Raw genomic sequence first — 23,904 nt, 5'->3', positions numbered from 1 at the left:
CAATTAGTAAGCCGTATTCGATGTATAGTTTATGAAATAAAAATATTACTTTACACATCCGCTTCAAAATTAGACTTACAAATATTTAATGAAGTCATGCAACAATCTCAAAATGAAAATGAAAGTTAGCTGGAAATTACATCTCAAAGTGAACGCCACGCACAATGGCTATTTTTAAGACATGTTTATCATGTTTATGCCACTGATGGTGAACATTTATAAGGTTTGTAAAAACAGTCGCCAAGAATCAATTGAAAAATCCATCTGCAACATGCAAAATCCATCAACTTTTTAACAAAACAATACAGTCAGTGCGTCAAGTTTACTGTTATATTATATTCAATTATATTGATTAATTGATTTAAATTTGACATGCATGTTAATTTTTTATTTTGAATCACTTATTGAATATGTTTTTCATTTATTCAATGTTGAATTTCGTTCATGCTTTTATCTAAATTGAATTAATTTGTCTTGTATTTATTTGTATTATGTTGAAGAATGAAAATAAATTGAATTGAATATATATATTAGCTGGATATAGACATCATCGGCCTAATTGTCAGACATCTCAAAGCCCGAATTCTCAACTCCGACTGGGTTGGGCGTGTTACCATTGCTCTCAAGACCAATTTTGGGGTCGATGTCATCGACTACCACAGCCTCCTCATCATTGACTTCATCCTCTTTCGGCATCATCTTATCACACTGCTTGCGACAACATAGATACCTGGATGCGTAGACATTACGAGGAGAACAAGTTTATTAACATATCTTCGTTATTGTCTTAACATTCAAGTTAAGGTTTGGAGGAGGGAGGAGGGAGGGGAGAATAAACTCATTTGAACGTCTTTGTAATTTAAAAATTCTATTTGATTTGATTTGAATTTCTTCTCATATTTCGCAAAATAAAGAACAAAATATCAACACAATATAAGACAATACATTTGATTATTATAACACAGAATACAATATGGCAAAGTAATTCAGTATTGCAAAGAATGACAGTAAATTATAGCAATGAGAATAAATGAGTTGTGAAATAGGAAAGAACCTGCATAAAATGCAGGACTTGTAAAATATGATTAAATCAACATTCAAGGGGATGGGACCGGGACATACGCAAAATTAGACAACATTCGAAGAGCCAAAAATGAGGGAAAAGAAATTGTGGAGTATAAAATGAAAAGGAAAGTGGAGAAATAAGAAGAGAGAGAAGGGGGAGATAAGAAAAGAGAGATAGAAAATATAAAAAACCAATTGAAAAATAGTATACATATTTAAAACCTACAATGTGTTGCCCAAATTGTCTTAGTGTTTATTTCACAACATAATGTAGTATTTTTTTTTTTGCCACGGATACAAATATTAATGTTTATATATGTTATACAATTTGTTTTTTGTTTGATGGAGGTGAAATAAATAAATTTGAATTTGAATTTGAACGCAGTAACGTACCTTTAAAAGAGTTAGAATGGTAGAAAACAAGGCAAATAAATAATTTATATTTGTTCACTCAAAGCGCTTGAACAAATACCTACCTGAATAACGAATAGATGATAGACGCCAGCGTTCCTTCGACGAGGGTCACCATGACAAATGTGAGTTGAACTCGAGCAATGAGATCAGCCTCCGGTTGAGGGTAGAAGAGCGCGACGATGGTACGGCCAAGGAGAGCATTCTGAACACCTGTCTCCAACGAGATGGTGATCGATGTCCGGACATCGCGAGCGAAGATACGAGCTAAGGCGAGACCGAAGAATGCTCCGCAAATTGGGGTGATTATACTGGCGATCCAGTTCTGATTGCAAAAAAAAAAATAATCAAAGTATAGTTGTCATGCTTTATACACCAGCTCGTAGCCTAAGATCATCACACCAGCAACTTCTTGAGACTCCCAAGACACGTGAAGCATATGGTGCGCGAGCTTGCTCTGCCTCAGCACCTTCTGTCTGGAATAATTTGCCGTTGAATTTAAGAATTATACCATCACTGAAGACCTTCCAATCTTAACTGAAGTCTTATCTTATCTAACAGTATTAGTTATTGGCACTTTGACACTCATCCAAACTTTCTCATTCTTTCTTTTCTTGTGCGCCTCGGAACAGAATATTTTCTAGATAGATGGCACTAAATAAATGCCTATTATAATTATTATAATTATTATTAGTAGTAGTAGCTGTAGTAGTATTATCATTATTATTATTATTATTATTATCATCATCATCATCATTATCAAGGAGAGTATGTAGAATGGGATGGGGTAGGATTTATCCCGGATTCATAATCAAGGTGGTGGTTGAATGGATAGCAATATACCATCACATTTTACACATTTTAGACCTTATTACCTCAAGTGGTGACGTGGTGTAGGCATAGAGGTCTGCTGGAACACCAAGCGACACTCCACATATGATGAGAAGGGCTGAGATCGGTTTAATGACTTTATCACAAAACTTCCTGAATCTGTGTAAAACGATGATACATAATTCATAAATATCAGCTTGTTGATAGGGGAGATTATGCAATCATCAATTTTAAGAGGTGGTGAAGCATGGGGGCAGGGGTTGCCGCCTCGATTATCATTATTCAAGTAGTGGGGGAAACAGGAAAAGGAGAGGGGAAGAAGGGAAGAAGGATGAATTACAGAAAGAGAGGATAGGATCGTGTAACTCTCATGATAATAAACAACTTGTTTTTCTATTGAGAAAAAAGATGACGTCATCTTTAGGTTATCTTACCCACTAACAGAATACCCCCGCTCCGCCCCTGCATCAATTTAGAAAGTAAATTGAATTTATTAGATGCGCCGAAAAATGATTCAGCGATATTGGAATGGATTATGTCATCATGTGTCATGTGAGTGGTATATATTTACAAACAAACGACTTCCAACTTGAGTGGTTATCATTTAAAATGACAGATGGTTCATGTAACACCTATATATTCTGCTTGTTTTAGAGGAGGGATAAGTCATGTTTCAATGCATGTGCATTTTACTTTAAGAACTGATGAACCATTCGTATCAGATAACGACCGAATAAGGAATCATATATAGAAATTAGAAAAGAAAGTAACCCGAAACATTGGAAGAGCCTGATGATATAACACAGGCTTGCCATAAATTGAACTAACCTAGATATTAATAAAAAAAGATCTATATTTTCATATACGTTTTATGCCATGTATACAGTAAATTCACCAGTGTGTGCTTGATTTGATAGCATAAAGGAAAAACTCACTTCTTGAATTTATAGGAGAGGCCTATACCGAGGAAGACGGGTAGGATGAGGATGACGAGCTGCTGGACGAGGTCGACATATGGTGTGCCAAGTCGTGCGTCACCACCAGTAAAGGGCGTGGCGTAGATGAGGAGATTGAGGGGCATCATACCGAGCGCGATGATGGAGGAGAAGAATGTCATGGTCACGCTCAAGGTGTAATCGACATCGAGAAGAACGCTGAAGATATTACTTAACCATCCGCCAGGACATGTGCCGACCAAGACGATACCAATTGCTGCTGTAGGCTCATCTGATAGTTAAATAAATAAATATCATATCAGAGAAATAGTTTGATGGGGGGTCAATGCGATTTGATGCAACATATAAGTAAAACAGTATCAAAATAACTGGAAAACCACAGATATTAAGATACTTGTAAATGATACGACCGACATAATTTCTTTTCACATTATATTACGAACACAGCTAAGAACATTATTGTATTTCAAATTATATTTGTAAATCAAACAAACTTTAATCTATCACCCTGAACATTTTTTTTATCCATGTGCTTGTGAGTTTAATTATTTTACCAATAACTTTCAACTGGCTCCAATCTTTTTGCCTACGGTCGTAATAGGTCCATGGTTAAACAAATATTTACCAGTAATGAGACGGGCAACGGCGTAAGTAAGAGCAGGCATGATGATGAACTGACAAAACAGACCAATCAGGATACCATAAGGGCGTCGAACTTTCTCCCAGATTGCTTTGAGATCCATGCTGCCACCCATAGATATGTAGCTTATCACTACCCATGCAAGTAGAGTGTAGATGTAAATCAATTGCAGAACGTTTGGAATACGACGGACGCCTACGCTTTGAGAACCGACAACTATGACGCCATTTGAGCCTTCAGGGGTAAATAATATTTCCATTTCCTGAAAAAAATAATGGAACCTCATTCATTATCATTTTATTCCATGTCTAATATTGACAATTACAAATATGAAAAAAAGGTAATTCTTGTGTTGAGTATTAGCCGAACAGGGTTTCGGCACCAAAAAGACGCGCTGCGTCCTTCCTTCGCCGAAATAACATTTCACGATTTAATGCTTACCATTAAAGTTTATAAAGTATCTCATATGTATATTGATATCATCGTCTAGCTTGAGATACTATTAGGGGTCAATCATGACCCAATTTGTTTCTCTTCCCATTTGTCAATCAACATTCAAGACTGTAATTGAATATTCGTCGTCATATTTATATCAAATCTAGGGTCCGTTATTGACGAGACTGATTTTGCATTTTTGGTGAAGCTTCTGATGGCTATTCATTGCAAAAGGTAAGTTTTAGATACCACATTTGAAAATCTGTCAATCTTTTCGAACATCATTTTATTATAATTAACAAAAAACATAACGATGAAAAAACTTTTTTTGGTACCATTTTATTGTTTTCTAGCAGTCACATTAAATCATTAAAAATATCAAATAACACGATTTCCAAATGATCGTTTTCGATTCCAAGGAAAACACATTACCTCGATCGATATCACATTTCCAATGATAGTCGAAGTGATGTTCATTGGATAACCTCCACCCACTGACAGGTTAAAGGTCACTTCCGGGTCCTTCAACTCGAAGTGACGTGGGCTATCTGACCTGAAAGAGAGGATCCCATCGCTAACCACGTCATCAATGGTCAATGTGAAGTTTGCCTGGCGTCCTTCGTAGACGTAAACGAAATCCTCTGTGTAGCTGATGTTGACAAGGGTGACAGATCCGCACTGAGCATCGACGGTAGTCATCGTCGCTGCCATCGACAGTAGTGAGATAAGAATCAAATTTGAGGTAGCCATGTTGGTCATTCTGCAAAACAGGATAAAATTGATATTAACATGAATGTGAATAATTAGTCTTCCACACAATGCCTTAAATCGAGTAAGTAGTACATGTATTTCTGAAATGGGGCGATTCCCGTAAGATGCTTAGTATTTCATTTCATTTCAATTAAAATAAACATTAATTTTCCTCCATCTTACAAAATTTCTTCATTTTCTTAACAGGAATTCATATGAAATCAATTACCATAAAGAATATAAATATATACAACTTATGTATACAGAAGACGGCGTAGGTCCCTAGAAGCACATGTTTGTGGTGGGATACGCATGTGGACATACAAAAGTATATGACGATATAAGCTTATTTTATTTAGCATTTAGTAGATGCAGCTGTGAGGGGGCCGTCATTTCTGTGTATTTTTTGCTCGTAGCAAGTGGGTATGTGCAGAACTGTTAATTAATATGTTGGGAGAACCTTATCCCACTGCAATGGAGTCAATCCTCACTGTTGTAGCACATTAATGTTTGTTTTAAATTCTCTATGCTGTCTTCACTTATGTTCCTTATCATGAAAATTCTAATTGATCAGAAGATAATATGGATCGTTCGGGAAATCTAGGATGTATCCGAAGCAGTAGCTTGACAAATATGACATTATCAAACTTTACTGAGCGATGTCACTTTAATTATATTTTTAAACTATAGTTATGTCACTATAGTTATATATATAAAATAAAAAAAAAACTTAAAAAAAATTAACCCTCATGGAATGAGATTATTATTAGATTAAACACATCTTTATACAGTACATATTTGAACTATATGTTTTTGATTGGTACATGCGGAATAACTTTTACTTACCTACATACAGAAAGAAAGAAAGAAAGAAAGGAAGGAAGGAAGGAAGAAAGAAAGAAAGAAAGAAAGAAAGAAAGAACGAAAGAAAGAAAAAATATAATTTGCTACCTAAATCGTGAACTAGCCGACACAGGCATAATATTTTGCGACCATGCACCGATCGCGAAACCAACAAGTCATGATTATATTCAGAGCCACCATTCATATGAATGTAAGAGATTTGTTATCACTAAATCTAAACACAGAAAGTTCGTGAAGATGATATTAAATTTTGATGATGAAAATGGTGCTCTAACATTTGATTAAACTAATTTAATTAAGGTGGTGTGTCGTGTTATGGATTTGCCAAACACGTGAATAAAAAAGTGATTGCTTGCAGTGTTGCAGCGTTTACATCTACATGTATGTCTAGCCGGTGTTTGAACACAAATATAATACAATGAAACTAGTAAACATTATAAGATGCAATGTAAGGTTGTATAAATATTATGAGAGTGGACTGGTTCTCTTATATCATGTTGTCCAAATGATTACCACGTTCACAATATAGGTTATAACCTCAATCACTATCACCATCATTATATGAGTCATCATCATCATCATCATCATCACCATGGCATCATCATCATCATCATCATTACCATCATCACCATCATCATCATCAACAACAACAACAACATCGCCGTCATCACCATCATCATCATCATCATCACCATCATCACCATCATCATCATCATCATATCATCAACAACAACGAAAACAACAACATCGCCGTCATCATCATAACATCATCAACAACAACAACAACAACAACAACAACATCGCCATCACCATCATCATCGTCATGGCATCATAATCATCACCATTACCATCATTATTATCATTACCACCACCACCATCATCACCATCATCATCATCATCATCAACAACAACGAAAACAACAACATCGCCGTCATCATCATCATCATCACCATCATCATCACCATCATCATTATCATCATCGTCATGGAATCATAATCATCACCATTACCATCATTATCATTACCACCACCACCATCATCATCACCACCACCACCACCACCATCATCATCATCATCATCCTCATCACCACACCATCATTATCATTTCGTAATGATACCCGCGTTCACAATGTAGCTTACAACCTTCACCACTATCACCACCATTATAAGTATCCTTATCATCATCATCATCATCATCATCATCACCATTATCGTCATCATCATCACTATCGTCGTCATCATCATCACCACCAACAACACCACCACCACCATTATCATCATCGCCATTATCGTCATCATCATCATCATCATCATCGTCAACATCATTATAACCACCATTATCATCACAACCACTATCACCACCATCGTTATCATCGCTATTCTCATCACCATCATCACCACCAGCATCACCATCATCATCATCATCACCACCACCACCACCATCATCATCATCTCGTCGTCGTCGTCGTCGTCGTCATCATCTTATGTATATCTTTATTACTTAATGCAGATGAAGAAACTCTATTCATTTTCTCAACATTTTTAACGCAATGTCCTTAATAGCAATTCTTCCGACAGTAATTGTATAAACATTCTCAACATGCTCATTGGTGTATTTCTGCATTCTTAACAAATCTCTCCCTCTCTCCTCACCCCTCCCTTTGTCTCTCTATCCCTCTCTATTTATCTCTCTTTCTCTCATATTCTTATCAGCCCTTTGTCATCTCACAATTTATTCAAATGGATAGATGTACTCTACATTCGAAAAGAGAATACTTTGTTGTAGTTACAGGAAATTGTTATATTTGAACTGTGTCAGTTTGTTACGAAATGTTAAACATAAAATGAAAAGATCTATCTCACGCGTGAAAGTATACCTAAAAAGGAGTTAAGAAAAATGAGATAGAAGAGGCCACGAAGAAAGAGGCGATAGAAAGAGAGAGAGAGATAGGGAGAGAGGGAGGGTTGGGGGCAAAATTGAGTGTATGGTGAAAGTACTGTTTTATGAGCATCGTTTTGACATACCATGCATATTAAAGCAGCTTTAATCATGATAGAAATTATTGCGTTATAACAATATTTGAAATTTTGATTAATCCAAGAAGATTATGCATATTTTTACATACTAAATTACAAGAAATTAAAATAAAAATGTCACGGACAAAGTTTTATTCACATTTAATAATAGTATTTTGAGATATATAATGTATGGTCTTCATTTGATTGCGTAAGAGAGAGGTTATTTACCAATATCTTTTCAAAACATTAAAAAGAGCAAAGAAAATGATCGTGAAAATTGAAAGTGAAACGCATTCTAAGTAAAAAGATATTACAATTAAAAAGGTAAAAATCGATGTTAAGTGCACAGAGTGAAATCATATAAATGATTTCGTAAAAAAACATTTAGAAATATTGTAAAATAATATTCAAAAGAAAATCATTATCAATTTCAGGGTAGAATGAATCATTACAGTCAATATGCATTAAATATGAATTTTTCAAGTTGTTAAAAATCACTGGGGGCAAATTGATATATTTGCCCCATTTTTTTCACTGGGGTAGATCGCTTCACCCTGCCCCTAGGATCGGCGATTCTGCTGATAGAAATCAACATGATCAAAGACATCATAGATGACATAAATCTACATTTAAATGTTAGGACAGATTAACATTGGGAAAATGGCAACACTCGTATAATTCCTGAGATTTTCTACATATAAGAGCTGTGAGTACTAAACGCATTGAATATAAAAGTTGAATGATACCCCATGTTTTGTTCAGTTTTTACTTTATGTGTTACATGCATGGTTACAGATTACCTGTAGGGGCGGTCACGATCAGGCGATGTAGAATTCATTTTTTCATCCTTTATCTTGATATCAAGCAAGTAAAAAAAATCAAGATCTGTATATTAATAATTGATTATTGATTTCAAGAAATCATTTTGTGTTATCAACAAATGGCAACATTTGATATCAAGAAATGTAATTAAATAAGTCGGCAAATGTTAACTGAATAGTCTTGGTGTGACAGCAACTTAAAGGGTACCCCAGGCCGAAAATATTTAAATAAATATAGTAAAATTCAACTAACGAAGTTAATGAATTTTAAATTTTAGCAATATATTGTAAAAATATATATATGCACGTCATCATGAATAATCATTTGGTGGGCTGATGATGTCACATCCCAACTTTCCTTTTGTTATTTGTATTATTATTATTTATTTATATGATTATATAAATCATTTTTTTTTCATACACGTGTGAATTAAGTGTCTCCTATATAATAAAATAAGTTGCAGAAATGAATAACCAATGCACTGTTAATCGGTTAGCAATCATTTTTTTCAGTTCTTGGTAGAATTCGAATAAAGCTAATTTCATATAACAAGATACGAAAGAAAAAATGGGAATATGGCATCAATTTGATGACATTTTGACTTTGATATAAGAGGAAACGTGAAATAAACTTTACGTTGTTCCTGTTTCAATTCCGTCTTCTGTACGTTTGCGCCCCCCCCCCCCCTCAGCCCATAAAACATGATAAAACGTTTTTGTAGTACAGATTCGTCTATTAAAATTATCATATATAGACTTGACGAGCATTCTGGTTCGCAGTATCATCCATTGTGGCAGTGCTGATATTATACACAGATATTGGTCCATGTTCCTCAGCGTCGTAAGCATGGTTGACATGGGAAACAGATCTAGAATGGGACCGGACCTGGGACATAACGTTCGACCTGGCATTATCAGAACTTCGACGAATCTCGTCAAGGTCGACCTGAGTCGACTTCGAGAACATCCATGATTGTTTAGTCTTCTTTCTTGGTTTGGAGGACTGTTTGAAGTCACTGGAACCAACCCCAACTATCCTTGATGATATGTCCAATTTTGTATTTCCATTTTCATGCGATGGTTCAAATTTAATTGCTTTATCACCTAAGTCGTCGTGGTCGACGCGATCGTCATCATCTGGAAGCTCAAATCGACCGGGAAACCGTTTCATGACCACGTATATGGCCGTCATACATAACCCTTCGATGAAAATGAAGGTGACGAAGAGAACGGGAACCCTGGTCATGAGATCCGCTTCCGGTTGAGGAAAGGAAAATGCTATAACAGATGTCGCTAGGAGACCATTCTGAGACCCTGTTTCTATGGCGATGGTGATGGATGAATGGTTAGACAAGCAAGTGAGTTTACTCACAAAGAAAGCCAGGAGAGCGGCTACACAAGGTAATATAATCGCACTGAGATAGATGTCTGCAGGAGACTCGAAGGCAAAGTAGTTGGCCCAGAGTCCAGCAGCAAATCCGACAAGGACAAGAACAACCGCTATAGGCTTCAGGAGCTTTCGGAACCATTTAGCCACTCGAGGGTATCTATGAGCAAGGAATGTTCCTATGAATAGAGGTACGACCAACGTGATAAGCTGTATGAAGATCTGCTCGAAAGGTATCCTGATGTTGCTGTTGTTCCTGGCGTATGGTGTGGCATAGATGAATAGGTTCAATGGCATCATACCCAGGGCAATCACCGTCGAACAGAATGTCATTGTAAGACTCAAGACCAAGTCACAATCAAGCAAAAGGGTGAAGACATTACTGAGCCATCCCCCTGGACACGAGCCAACGATGATGAGAGCCACTGACGCTGTAGGTTCAAGATTCAACACCCTCGCCAGGAGCGCAGCTATGCCAGGCATCACAATAAATTGACACATCGCACCGATCACTACGCCAAATGGTCTCTTCATCTTTTTCTTGATGACGCCCCATTCTATCTTTACCCCCATGGTGACATAACTGATCATTAGCCACACCAACAAGATATAGGTGAATACAGTTCCCACTGAGCTTGGAGTCCGGATCACTTTGACAATAAACGGCTGGATTTGAAACCTAGGGTCCAATAAACCCATATCATCCCTCACCACAAAGTCAATTTGTCTAATACCTAATGAAATACCTCCTATCATAATCGTTATAGTCTGTATTCCGTCGTCTCTGAGTCGTTGGCCTGTCGAACCATTGGGATACAGAATCGTTTCGTAGATGGGGTTAACCTGAAAGCTGGCTTGCTCGAGGGTAAACTTTTGCAGATCGCTACTCGATGTTTCAATCTGGAGAGTTTTCGTGATGCCGGTAAGGTTCATCCGCAAGCCCGCTTCCTTTCCCTCCTCCACGGTGACAAAGTCTGTTGGTAAAGTGGTATAATTGAACTCCGCCCCGGCCACGCCCACCCTCAAGAAGATGATGGCGAGGAGTATGTTACCAAGGGATGGTAGCATGATGGTGGTCCTCTCCTTTCTGACGAATCACGATATCAACAAGACAAAATTTACCACTAATGATTTATCTTCACGGCAATCAATAGTCTTCACATTGTTCAAGAGCACTCCCATGCATGCTCTTGACAGTGTTTACAGTTTTAATTGTCTACGTGCAATCTATGCACGAGTTTCGATTAGTGGCATCTCAATTAGAGAGATAATTCATGCTACATTCGGCGAAAATGTAAAATAAAAGGCTTGCAACCGCTGTATATTTACACGATAATTATGATAATGGTTTCGAAAGTGAATTTTCACCAGCAATATACTCCACAGCACATGTAATTGTAAGCCCTATAGGAACTGCTTCCGCCTAAAATGTGTAATCAGACACTCAAGTAGCGTTTGTCGCCCTTCAAGCTAATGTTCTTTGAAGATCACCTCATCGTCATATCTAGTTATCGAACCATAATTCCTTGTACTTGAACATGAAACATCAGAAGTGATATAATATATATCCTGGTCCAGTGTTATGGCCGCTGCCAATCACAATAATGATTACTGAATATTCTGTTTTCATTACAGCTCATCTGATGAATATCAATTTACAATTCCGGCTCGCTGAAATTGTTGGGAAATGAGAGTCTCCACATCATAACAATATTCATGCGATGGTATTCCATTCAAACTGAGTTCTGTGGTGCTTTAATGGATTACGATGGGAATAAAATAATTTGGTCATTTCAAACACTATACAGCAAGCTGAAGTTTGTTGACATGCTTCTTTATATAGTCACTGAAGAAAAACAGATATGGCTTTTCAATTGACACCATGCGCAAACAAATGGCAGTCCTGTACATGTTATATGTTTAAAAAGTGGCGTTCCTTGTTTGTTGTAGAGAGAGGTATCAAAGAACAAGAGTATCTCGCTTCACACGCTCACAGCCAAATTTTGAAGAAGGGGGATAGTATTTGTGTTTCTAAAATGAATACAAAGCAAAGTACAGCGTTTGGTGGAAGAGTAGGGGGAATTCTATTGTTGCGTCATCATGGCTTTTGTCAGAAAAATCCATTGAATATGGTGTTATTACCCCTGTCGAAAGAATTTGATGTTTTATACTTAAGCCCTGAAGCGTGAACTTTTTGGATACAATTCAGCCCCGTAGTCGTTTGAAATGCTCGAAATGGTTATTGTCTCACTATCCATTGAGAGATTATAAGCATATAGAACGAGGAAGTTTTGCCATAATTGTATGAGCTATAAACTTCCTGAGATGTAAAATATCGCGCAAATCATGGGTGGGTGTTTGGATAGAATAAATACCAAGAAAAGGGGGAAGTCAAGCTAACGAACGACCCTGTTTTCTTGTAAAGATCTTCCTCGTCGTAACTATGTTAGATTAATGATCAATTGGAAAATCACCATAAATTATTCTTAAACATCATTTGGGCGGATCTTGCTTTATGGCATATGAGGACGTTTAAACAATCAATGCTCAGATTGCATTGTCCGTGGCTCAGGCATTACACTCAACAACAAAATAAGTTTTTAAAGGCGATACGGAAAGAAGAAACTTACAAAATAATGATTCAAATGCGCATATACCTATATTGTGGATTTGAAATATAAAAGACAAAAACAGGTCCAATCGTAAGTGGTAGTGGACGTCGTTACTTATGGATCTCAGTCCGATCTTCTCCCTATTACCCTCCGACCCGATCTCTTTTGGTCCCGTCTCGGGCTTTGCTCACCCAACTCCGAAGTTCCAAACACCCCCCTCTTTTATGTTTCCTTATCAATCTCTATTCTATTTTTTTTAGTGTCTAAGTATCTAGTGTCTTTTTACACCTCATCTCCTTCATTGATGATTTCATATTTTAAAGAGACCTACAATCTCTGCCTTATTGTGCAGGTTCCTTCCTATTTCACATTCATTTATCGTCATTGGTATATGCATATATTACATATACATATATACATATATATATATATATGTATACATATATATGAAATAATCAAACTAAATGAAGAATAGTCAAAGAATGCTCAAATATTTGGTACACTTTTCCATCTCTTTCGCTTTCCTGTTGATCAGCGAGGTCCGTCTGTGAGTGCTGGGGCTGGGTTCTGGAGACCTTTAATCTCTCTTTTTCTTATTTCCTTTTCTATTTTAATTTCCCCTATTTCCTTTTAATTGAACTGGTTGATGCTCAAGTTTTAATTTTGATTTTTATATGCTATGCAACTACAAGAATATTTATTAGGACGCTGCACTCTACAAGCTCCGCTTTTTAGCAGCCTCCTCCATTTCCAACCTGATATGTAATAATCTTGCATATAATTTTTGCACAGGGGTACTTGGAAATATGTTTTGTTATTTATATGTCAAAATGTACAAAACAAACTGTCATTGCTAAAAATGGAAATGTATATATGCAGAAGAAATTTTATATATCTATGACAACAAAGTGAATCAAAATGTAATTTACTAAATAGAATATTCCATTTTGAAATAAAAATATCTAAAATTTCTTGCATGAGATCTCTGCTCTCTTGCAAACATGGCTAACTAGCAAATGAAACCAACTTTTATGGACATGGTAGAAAAAAAGGCGTAAATATCTTTCATTTCTACATTTATAATTTTTGAAATGATGAGTTTCTTGAACACGAAAATAGTATTTTTTTCGTTTGTGACATGACATCGGTTATCCCATTATGTGCATATAAAGTTTTGTCAAATTTAAAATGCCATAGCTTTCATATTTTTTTGAAAAAAATATTTAATCTAGATAACTTGTCGGATTTATGATTGTTTGATCTTTGTGACCCAGCAGATTCGTCTCCTGACTTTAAAAAAGAGGGTCGTGGGTTCGAATCGAATTCATGGCGTAATTTCTTCAGCAACAAATTGATCCACATTGTGGTGCACTCAACCCAGGTGAAGTAAAGGCTATGGCGGGAGTTTATGTGCTGTAAAAGGCTTGCCGGCCTTAAATATCCAAGTCTCTCCAGAAGCTAATATGCAGGGCTTGTTTTCTGGGACGGGGGGGGGGGGGATATGGGAGGGTTTCTGAAGATATATGTCCATAAACATAAGCTTAGTGCGTGCTCATAGCATATTACATGATACTGACATAGCACCACGACCATTGTACAGATGTTAGTATCTAAGCAACTATATTCTTAGTAAATAAAGAGCATTTAAAAATGTCACTGAAATTAAATTGATGAAAATATTACATAAATTCATGTGGATATTCATATTTATAGAAAGAAGATAGATTTCGAAAATAAGCGCACATATAAGAGGAAATTGAAAAGTATTTACCATAGAAAATTTTGATTTTCATATTTTTGACCCTGGGTGGTTAGCATTCATGTATTTTTTTTTACTTGAAGGAGATAACCGAAACCCAACGTATGACCAATCTTGCAAAATATATTGTAATATAATAATGATAATAATAGGCATTTATATAGCGCCATCTATCTAGAGATATTCTATTCCGAGGCGCGTTATTATTATTATTATTACTACCCCGGCTTTAGCTCGAGCAGCCTCTCAGCGCTCATGCATTCAAGGAATTAATCCTGCCGGGTACCCATTCACCTCACCTGGGTCGAGTGCAGCACAGTATGGATAAATTTCTTGCTGAAGGAAATTACGCCATGGCTGGGATTCGAACCCACGACCCTCTGTTTCAAAGTCAGAAGACTTATCCACTGGGCCACAACGCTCCACTCATGTATCTTGTATCTACGGAAAATCACAAAACAAATATTGAATAACTTATATACAGATAGTTTGGTGTCCCAAAAGAGGTAATGAGATGCTTTCACTGATCTAAATCGAAATTCATGACAGAAATTTACACGAGGCCGTCGCATGATCTCATCTGCGTTTTTGATATTTCCTATAAAGGCCTCCGAACAGCTCCTGGACCACGATCCGATTTTGGAACAAATTATTTTTGCCTATTTTCTAAAAATGTGAATGAAGAATATTGTATGTGGCACAAATTAATTTTTGGATGATTGCAAGCCTTTATTTTGAAGTAAGTGCTATAAGGCATGCTTAATATCAGACAAATTTATTGCTATTAGGCCTAATAAGAAAAATTAAATAAGCAACTTAACAAACTGAGAGCAAAAGAACAAAACACATTATGATGATAAGAACCGAAAAATGTATATGTTAATCGAAAAGATGAAATGAAAAACATAAAATCAGATTCAACACAAATGTATAATGAACAATGTAAACGAATTAATAGAAACGTTACCTGACAAAAGTAGAAGCCAAATTGAAGTAAACAGTGACATGTGTTAGACCTATATAATGACTGAAATATCAAAGTAACAAGTAGAATGCATATTTCCTAGAACCATTTTAGGCCGAATATATCTATTCATTTATGTATGTGCTCTCCTTTGTACATGGTAGCCCTTTCAAAAACAAGTATTGATCTAAAGAGGTGCCCTGGTACAGGTAATAAAGGGGCATATAAGGGGTAAAAAAAACACAAAGAACAGTTCAAACCAGACCTCACATCTGTGATCTTTGTTGGGAACGGAGGGATAGCGTTGACGAACTTGAATTTTATATTGTCAAGTTTAAAAGCGGATCCCATGCTTTTTAGAGTAGATATCTGTTGCTTAAAAGCAATCGCAACTCTTGTATTTTTTTCCTGTAAAAAATTATCCGTTCGCTGTTATTTCTTATCTCACTCTAAGATTCAGAAACAAAATCACAGGCCCTCGATGCACACTCATTTTTAAGACCCGGAACCCCCTCCCTACCCCATAAAAAGTAGAGGACTGCACCCAAACAAAGGGAACTTCTGATAAAAAAAAATAAAACAGGACAATACGTGTGGTGACGAGAGGGAACTCTTACGTATTGCCTCAATGGCTTCAACTATTTTTTCACATCCTTTGGCGAAATTTCTTCGGGTTAAAACCCTTTCTTCTTTAGCAATAAATTTCTGGTTTCTCAACACGAAACGATCTGACAATCTCCCATTTGCGTTTTTATGGCATAAAAGGTCCTCAAAACAAACTAAAGTGCGTCACATCTGGAGAGAATGGGTGCAATGAGACCAGTACTTTTTATTGTTCTCGATAATAAAAGTAACGGTTTGCTACGAGTCTTGGTGCTGGTTTAATGTTTATATTTGAAAGTTGCCAAAACTTTTCGAGGAAGCCAACAAGAAGATGAAGTCATCAATTTGGAGGGAAATATCGGTATAGATCTATGAGCTGCCCTGTGTTTTTTTTAATCACATATTTTGTTTCATGGATATACTCAGTCGAGAGCAAATTAAATTCTTTCTATCCCTCGAATAGAGGAATAAACCGCTCGGTGGCTTCATGCTTCAGGCTTTGGTGGAATTCACGTAAAGTGAAACAAAAACAATTTTAAGCCTATATTCATTCAGCATTTTCGATTCATGTCTGCTCTTGCAAGGAGATAATCAATTTATTGTAAAAATAAATAGATCGTGGTGGGTTTTGGTGTTTTCTAAGGCAGCAGAGAGAAAAAAGCAAGATGAAAAGACCACAATGGCATACATGTATATAATTATGCATGGCGCCTGGAAAGCAGTGTTACACAATTAATAGGCAGCACCCCTTTGAAATCAGGTTGGTGTGTTGAAATGTATGGAAATTTGACATTTTTGCCTTTTTTGTTTTGCTTGTCACATTCTTTGAGAAAACGGGGTTTTGGGGGGCGGTGGAGGGGGCGCTTGTCATTTTTCTAAACTTCTTCAAAATTCGTTCCGAGGCCCATCATCACATGATGAAATGACAAATAATGTTAAAATCTGATCGATGTGAAAAGGGCATAATCATTCAAGATTCAACTAATTTTGCTTTAGTTCCATGTATAAACAATGAATGTTATCAAATAGAAAAGAACGACATCAAAGAAGCTAAATACTTACGGCATAACTAGAAGATTGATGTTTAGAATACCTGAGATGTCCTGCGTTGGGGACCATCAAGCTCCTCCGTACGTCTTGACCAGCCAAGTGAGTGAAGCAGCTAGTGTCGATGATTCGATTCTTCTGTTCGATTTACTCGACAAACACTCTCTTCTTAAACTTCATGGGCCTATTTATAGAGAGAGTCGGTTTGTTTGATCTGAAATATAAGATGACCCCAACCCGAGAAAAGCTGACAGGTAACAAAAGAAACCCTCTGTGAATCATCATTAAGATGAGAAGTTGATTGGACCAATCAGGGTGCGTGCTGGTCCATAACAATCACAGATGACCACCTTCGAACTCTTTGTTGACGTTTCATGGTTCAAACCTTACTTTATTTATTTCATTATCAAGAATGACCTCGAATAACTAATAAAACATAATTTGCGTGATAATCCTCAATCAATGTGTATAAGAATGCAACAAAATTCGAGATGACTTAATTAGATTGTCTCATGTATTGAAGCAACTTGTCTTGCCCTCATCCCCCTCCATCAACTCCCTGATGTCACAACCAACTGACCGGGACGCTCTCTTTTTTAGAGAACTTTTTTTTAACGAGCTATTGTCCATGTATTTGTTCAAGAGGGATAGTCGAAACGGAGTTGGTGTTGACGGAAGCTTTAAAACCAAATGTAGTTTCTTTTCACCAGTAAGTAAAGAGGAGGGACTAACTTGAAATATAAGCAGAAGAATCCACAGTCCCAGACCACAGTTCAACTCAGAGTAGTCCAAATTTGCCAGCGTATGAAATACAGATTCAGATATTTGTATTGTCCATTATGCAATCAGGTACAAATTGAAATTCAATTTGTTCGCACAAACATAATTTAGAATGTCATATGATACACACAAAGATTACATGATACATATAAGTAAGCATCATACAAATCTAAGAAACAAAGATAAGAGAAATTAAGATAAAGGCAGAAGGGGGAGGGGGTCATGGGCCCGGGGGTTAATATAACTTGAAGTATGCAATTAATGTAAGGATTGAAACAGGAACAAAAGAATTTACGAAGCGTTAGGTTCTACAGGGAAGAGATATTAGACGTTTGCATGATCTCATCAACCACAAGGGTGACAGGCGATTTTGCTCTCAGTGACTGCTGAAATTGCCGCTAAAATTCCCCTAAAATGCATGCTTTGGGACGCCCTTTCTTTCTGTAGTCGCCCCGAGATCTGTCACAGGCAATATTAAAAATTTAGAAAAATTAACATTCTAACTATGACAGTATAATGATATTGTTCTTACTGCATGATTGCTTTGATGCACCCCCCAAAAAAAAGTAGAAGATAAAATAAAAGAAAAGGCCCCCAAAACGCTGCAATTGCTCCGATGTGAAAAACATTGGAAAAGTAGGTAGTCCCTAAAAATAAGAATGATTTTTTACCCTGATATTTGCCAAATTCCCCGACGATATGGCCATAATGGCACAAATCATTGGCTTTGATGAAAATCTGCCAAAATATTGGTTGACTTTTAAATTATATTTTCGGTCTCACACAAGTATGGCGCTCCCCCCCCCCCCATAAAATCAAACAAATTACAAATGACAATATTTGTGTATATATATATATATAGAAAAAAATGACTGATAGAGATGAAAAAAAAAATTACTACAGATTTTTATAGGTATGGTATCCCGTGCCGTGCAAATATCAGTCGAACTTTTTGCCCCATATATCATTTTATGTATTTGCCATTACAACCTACCCCAACGCCATAGCAAACACTATACTCTACCACTACCTTGGTATCAAAATAATAATATTTCATAACAATTAAAATGGGTCAAAGGGTTTGTGGATTCAGCGGTCGAAATAATAATGAATTGCGAATTTCGACGAATTTAAGAGCTTAGAATAGAACTGCAATTCATTACCTACTATCTTTTGTGTCGAATAAAAAGGATTCTTTTTTACGATGTGGGTAGTTTATTGTAGTTATTATTGACGCTAGGTAAAATAGGTCTGGGTAGTTATACTTCATTTCGGTCACCCTGTAAACTCACTTTGAACGAATCAACTTACTTAACCCTTAAAATTTAGAATGAAATGAATTGAAATGGAGAAGCGAACATTGAACGAAAAAACGAGTGTTGGCATGTGCTTGAGAGAAGAAAAAACTAAATCAGAGAAACAAATCTAGTATTCAAAATCTTAATATTTGTATTGAGTTTCGAAGAAGACAAGGATGAAGCACTGCTTTATCGTCATCATCATCATCATCATCATCATCATCATCAACATCATTATCATCATCATCATCATCATGAACATCATCAACATCATCATCACCTTTGCTATGGCAATCATCATTCAAATCATCCGGATCACTATCACTATATCTCAACTTTACCAATAACTATCACTGTAATCTGGTGGCAGACCGGGTGGCATAAAGCAATTATTGGTTGATGCAGTAATATATTTTGGAAATCTGCTTAAAAACTATCAGACCGCTCGGCTCCGTCACACTTATTCAGAATCAGGCAGAATCGGTCGGAATGAAACGACTGTTGTTCGACCACAAGCAAGTCAATTCCTCCTATATACCCCTCTTATTCTTTTCCAAATGCACCTATAAAAAATGAACATGACCAAACATTTGGGACGGCCACAAGAATAGGTCAGAATATTTCGAAAGCACAAAGAATGCATTCATAATTTAAAGAATACAATGGAATGCCCCAAGAACGTTGCACAAATACAAATCTGACTCCATTCTGGCTCATTTCGACTCTACCATACTATGTGAGTAAAAAAAAAACACTTTACAAATCCCCAAGTCAAGGAAAAATAATATGTCATAACCACATGATTATTATATATGGCCTGAAAGAGTATATTCTCACAAATAATTTGATACGATGTTTATGTGTTATGTGATAACGCCTGGACAACAGCAGATATTCTTTGCACTGATGTACATTTTTCTTTGCGCCAAAGTAAGGCATGACTGCAATCAATGAATCCAGATAATAAACACTTCTTAGTATTAATTCTCAGTTAATGTCATTGAAAGGGATTTGAAAATATTTACTAACTCATGTAGGATTGTGACATCATTGACATTCATTGCAGTCTTGCTTTACTTTGGCACAAATCAAAATTTACATCACTGCAAAGAATACCTACTGATTATCCAAGCGTTGAGGACATACCAACATAAAATGGTATCAAATAATTAGGGCGTAGATACATTTTTTAGCCGTACAATGATTGTATTCATGTCATAATTTTTCCCTTAAATTGGGATTTTGTGAGGTATCATTTTTTTTAATTAATGCGACAAGTCTTTCTGGTTGCCAACTATTACGTGTCCCCCTTTTTCAGTCCATTTTTTTTTAAACAGGGGGTTAATTTATTATATCAAGTTGTTTAAATCATATGTAGGCCTATGTAAGATTTAATTTTGATTAGTGTGAAATGAGGTGGTATGATTTAAATGGATTAGGAGTGAAATTTGCTGCGTTTTGTAGAAATTTATAAAAATGCAGTACGTGAATTCCAATCCGTTGTTTGTGCATGAATTTGTAATAAAAACAATTATACAATGAAATTGGCCAAATTGTGTTAATAAACAGTATTATGTCTAACATTTCGATGAATCTTATTTTTGATAATTTTTTGTTAAAATTGATAACCCCGTAGACAATAGTTCTCAGCCAAGTGGACAAAAAAAATTCAATGTATCTTGCCTGAATGCAGAACATTTATTGTTGCCTTGTGTATTCCATTGACTTTGTTTTACCACGTTTGAACAAGAATATTAGTCAATAAACCCCATTCTTGTCAATTAAGTAGCTATGAATTTAAAACTGATGTAATAGTACATGCAACTACTATCAATTCCATTATTTAAAGGTCAAGTCCACCACAGAGAAATGTTGATTTGAATAAATAGAGAAAAATCAAACTAGCATAACGTTGAAAATTTCATCAAAATCAGATGTAAAATAAGTTATGACATTTTAAAGCTTTGCTTATTTTTACAAAAGCTTCGCTTATTTTCACAAAACATTGATATGCACAAATCAATGACATGCAAATGAGAATTCAATAATGTCCTTCACTCACTATTTCTTTCGTTTTTTGTTTGAATTATACAATATTTAATATTATACATATTTGACAATAAGGACCAACTTGACTGAACCATATAGTATAAAAACAATGCTAATTCCACATGTTCAGGAAGGAATAAATCGTTTCACTTGACAATGAGAAAATTAGAATATTTCATATTTCATAAAATGAAAAAAAAAATAGTGAGTGGATGATGTCATCAGGTTCCTCATTTACATATCGACCAGGATGTGCATATAACTGTTTTGTGAAATTAAGCAAAATTTTACATCCGATTTTGATGAAAATTTCAGTGTTATGCTTGTTGGATTTTTCTTTTTTTTAATTCAAATCAAAACGTTCTGTTTGGGTGGACTTGTCCTTTAACAACTTTATACAATAGAGTCTGCATTAAGTTGAGCTCCCATAAGCATTTTTATATACCAGAAAAAAAAAATCAAACGGAATGCTGTAGTCAGAAGAGATTCGACTTAGCAGATTCTAATGTACATTATTTTACTATTAAATTCAGACGCACATGAAAACCAGGTGTTTTTATACATGAAAAGATCAGTTTTAATTATTTTAGTCAACTTCTTGTTCATACATTATAGGCACTTTATGAGGCTTGTTATCATATTGTTATGTTTAATCCCTCCATCATTGTACAATTGTATTAATCAATTCATGTATTTGACCCAGTTAAAATGTCATATAAAAATGTTCCGAAAGATTATCTAAAAATCGCATAAATACATGTATATCACATGAACTTGTCAAAGTTTGCTACTAATGTGCAAAAAAAAGCATATCTTTAACTATCGGTGTCTATATACGAAAAGTTGACTTCTTGATATGCATTCAGTAGTGACAATGTGAATTTACATGATGGAATTTGTTTATTATGTGCAGTTATCATCATTAAAAATCTCCTTAACACAGCAAATTAATAAAGAAAACAAAATACAATTAACCAATCTCCACTCTTATGAACTGGGATTGTAAAATGCTGTAATTATTCTGTACACAGTAATAATCTTGGTAATTGCAATCGTATCCAGTTCAAGTTTAGATGAAATACTTGTTATATAAATGCTTTGTACAATGGTTTCAAAATAAATGTATTAGTACAAGCCTTTACAAAACATTTCTCTATTTTCTCAATAATATACAAAAATCCACATTTCCACACCATACTCATTATGCATTTGTGATAAACTGTTATTCACATCAACTTGTTCTTTTTGTTTGGAAACTACAGAGAGATTTTAAAAGGCTGGCTAGATTAGTACTTCTTACTTTGCAGGTAAAAGCTAGGAATAACAATCAGAGGCAAGGGGCATATTTACAACTCACCAATTCCCTGAAAATGCATGATAAAGAGTGACAATTCAACATGTGACAGTCAAAATAAACTAGATCGCAAAGATCCAAACAAATGAACTACGTGTGAAAGTGATTTAGCTCACTTTCACAGGCACATTTCATGAAGTTTTAAAGTATATACATCTGTGGTGGAAAAATTTGAAGTAATTAATGATAATCATATGGATATATTAATCAGGTTTAGGTTTTAGAATGCTAATCATATGAAAATTAAAATACCTAGTCTAATATACTCTGCATTCACATCCTTGCCGGTGCCAAGTTCATTTTGATTACCGATGAATAAAATACTCACCCAGTATTTCAAGAATATTCATGTGGAGTACGAAATTCAAGCAGTCACAAGAAAGGAATAAAATTGCCAGTCAAACCTGTAACTAATATATACTCTTAATTAAAGTGATTTTCCTTTCAATCATGGTCTCAATATTAGTTTACTGGTATGCTACAGGTGTTTTGATTTTTTGTTTTCATTTTTAGTTCTTTTTGTTCATGACTACCTGTAATGTACAAAGAAATGCCATGTGGGATGCAATGTAAGAATAATGTAATAAAATATATCATAATTAATATAACAATTATAATGAATATAATTGTAATAATAATGATAATAATAACAATCATACAATAAAATAAAACCAATCACACATAGTAAATACAATTTCACTTTCTTCTAAATAAAATGTTACTAATCATACATTTTGATAAGCAAAAGTATACAATAACCAAGTTCATACACTGTAGACTACTTTCTTTAAACAAATACCTTTCCAAATTGTGACAAGTGCAGATGTGATGGACTTCTATCAATACCTTTTTCTTACTTACTCTGCAAAGTTATCCTCCGATCAATGGCATGAATTGGTTTTTCTCATTAAAAACATAACACTTCTTACGGCCATAGGATGTAGTTGATGGTTGTGGTAGTGAGTGGTCTAGCTAATTCCCGATATCTGAAGACAGATTCTCAAATATGCCTTCAGGGTCACTTATGAATTTGGTGTCTGTGATTACTCCAAATAAACTATATATAATTTGAAATCTATTAAAAACATTCCTCTTTATCAACCACACACTCTATTCTCTATATTTACAATTAATAGAATGTCTGGTCTTTCAGAGAAACCAAAAATCGTGTCCTGATTTCTTCAAAATCTTTATCATCAGAGTCACCAATATCACTATTTACACTTTATAAATGGTTCAAATTCACATGAGTGATACATC

The 23,904-nt window shown here is 35.4% G+C and overlaps 2 protein-coding genes across 3 annotated transcripts; both read right to left on the bottom strand.

Moving 5' to 3' along the window:
• Positions 1-458: 458 nt before the first annotated feature.
• Positions 459-17,392, bottom strand: LOC121408270 (ileal sodium/bile acid cotransporter-like). 2 transcript variants are annotated; one of them, XM_041599675.1, is made up of 7 exons: positions 17,210-17,392; positions 4,771-5,098; positions 3,889-4,165; positions 3,243-3,534; positions 2,352-2,466; positions 1,542-1,801; positions 459-730 (listed from the first exon to the last, which is right to left on the bottom strand). In XM_041599675.1, exons 1-7 carry the CDS (start codon positions 17,233-17,235, stop codon positions 556-558), a joined length of 1,473 nt encoding a protein of 490 aa, XP_041455609.1. In that variant the 5' UTR covers positions 17,236-17,392; the 3' UTR covers positions 459-555. The 2 variants fall into 2 exon arrangements, with proteins under 2 accessions (XP_041455609.1, XP_041455610.1); XM_041599676.1 differs by having other exon boundaries at positions 460-730; positions 17,179-17,391.
• On the bottom strand, positions 9,503-12,234 carry LOC121408269 (ileal sodium/bile acid cotransporter-like). The gene has a single exon (XM_041599674.1). The coding sequence runs from the start codon at positions 11,244-11,246 to the stop codon at positions 9,537-9,539; it is 1,710 nt and encodes a 569-aa protein (XP_041455608.1). The 5' UTR covers positions 11,247-12,234; the 3' UTR covers positions 9,503-9,536.
• Positions 17,393-23,904: the final 6,512 nt, after the last annotated feature.

Source organism: Lytechinus variegatus, chromosome 2 (genome assembly GCF_018143015.1).
Source record: "Lytechinus variegatus isolate NC3 chromosome 2, Lvar_3.0, whole genome shotgun sequence".
Lineage (NCBI taxonomy): Eukaryota > Metazoa > Echinodermata > Echinoidea > Temnopleuroida > Toxopneustidae > Lytechinus > Lytechinus variegatus.
The sequence above is the reverse complement of the archived record's forward strand: the minus strand, read 5'-3'. Positions and strand labels throughout refer to the sequence as shown.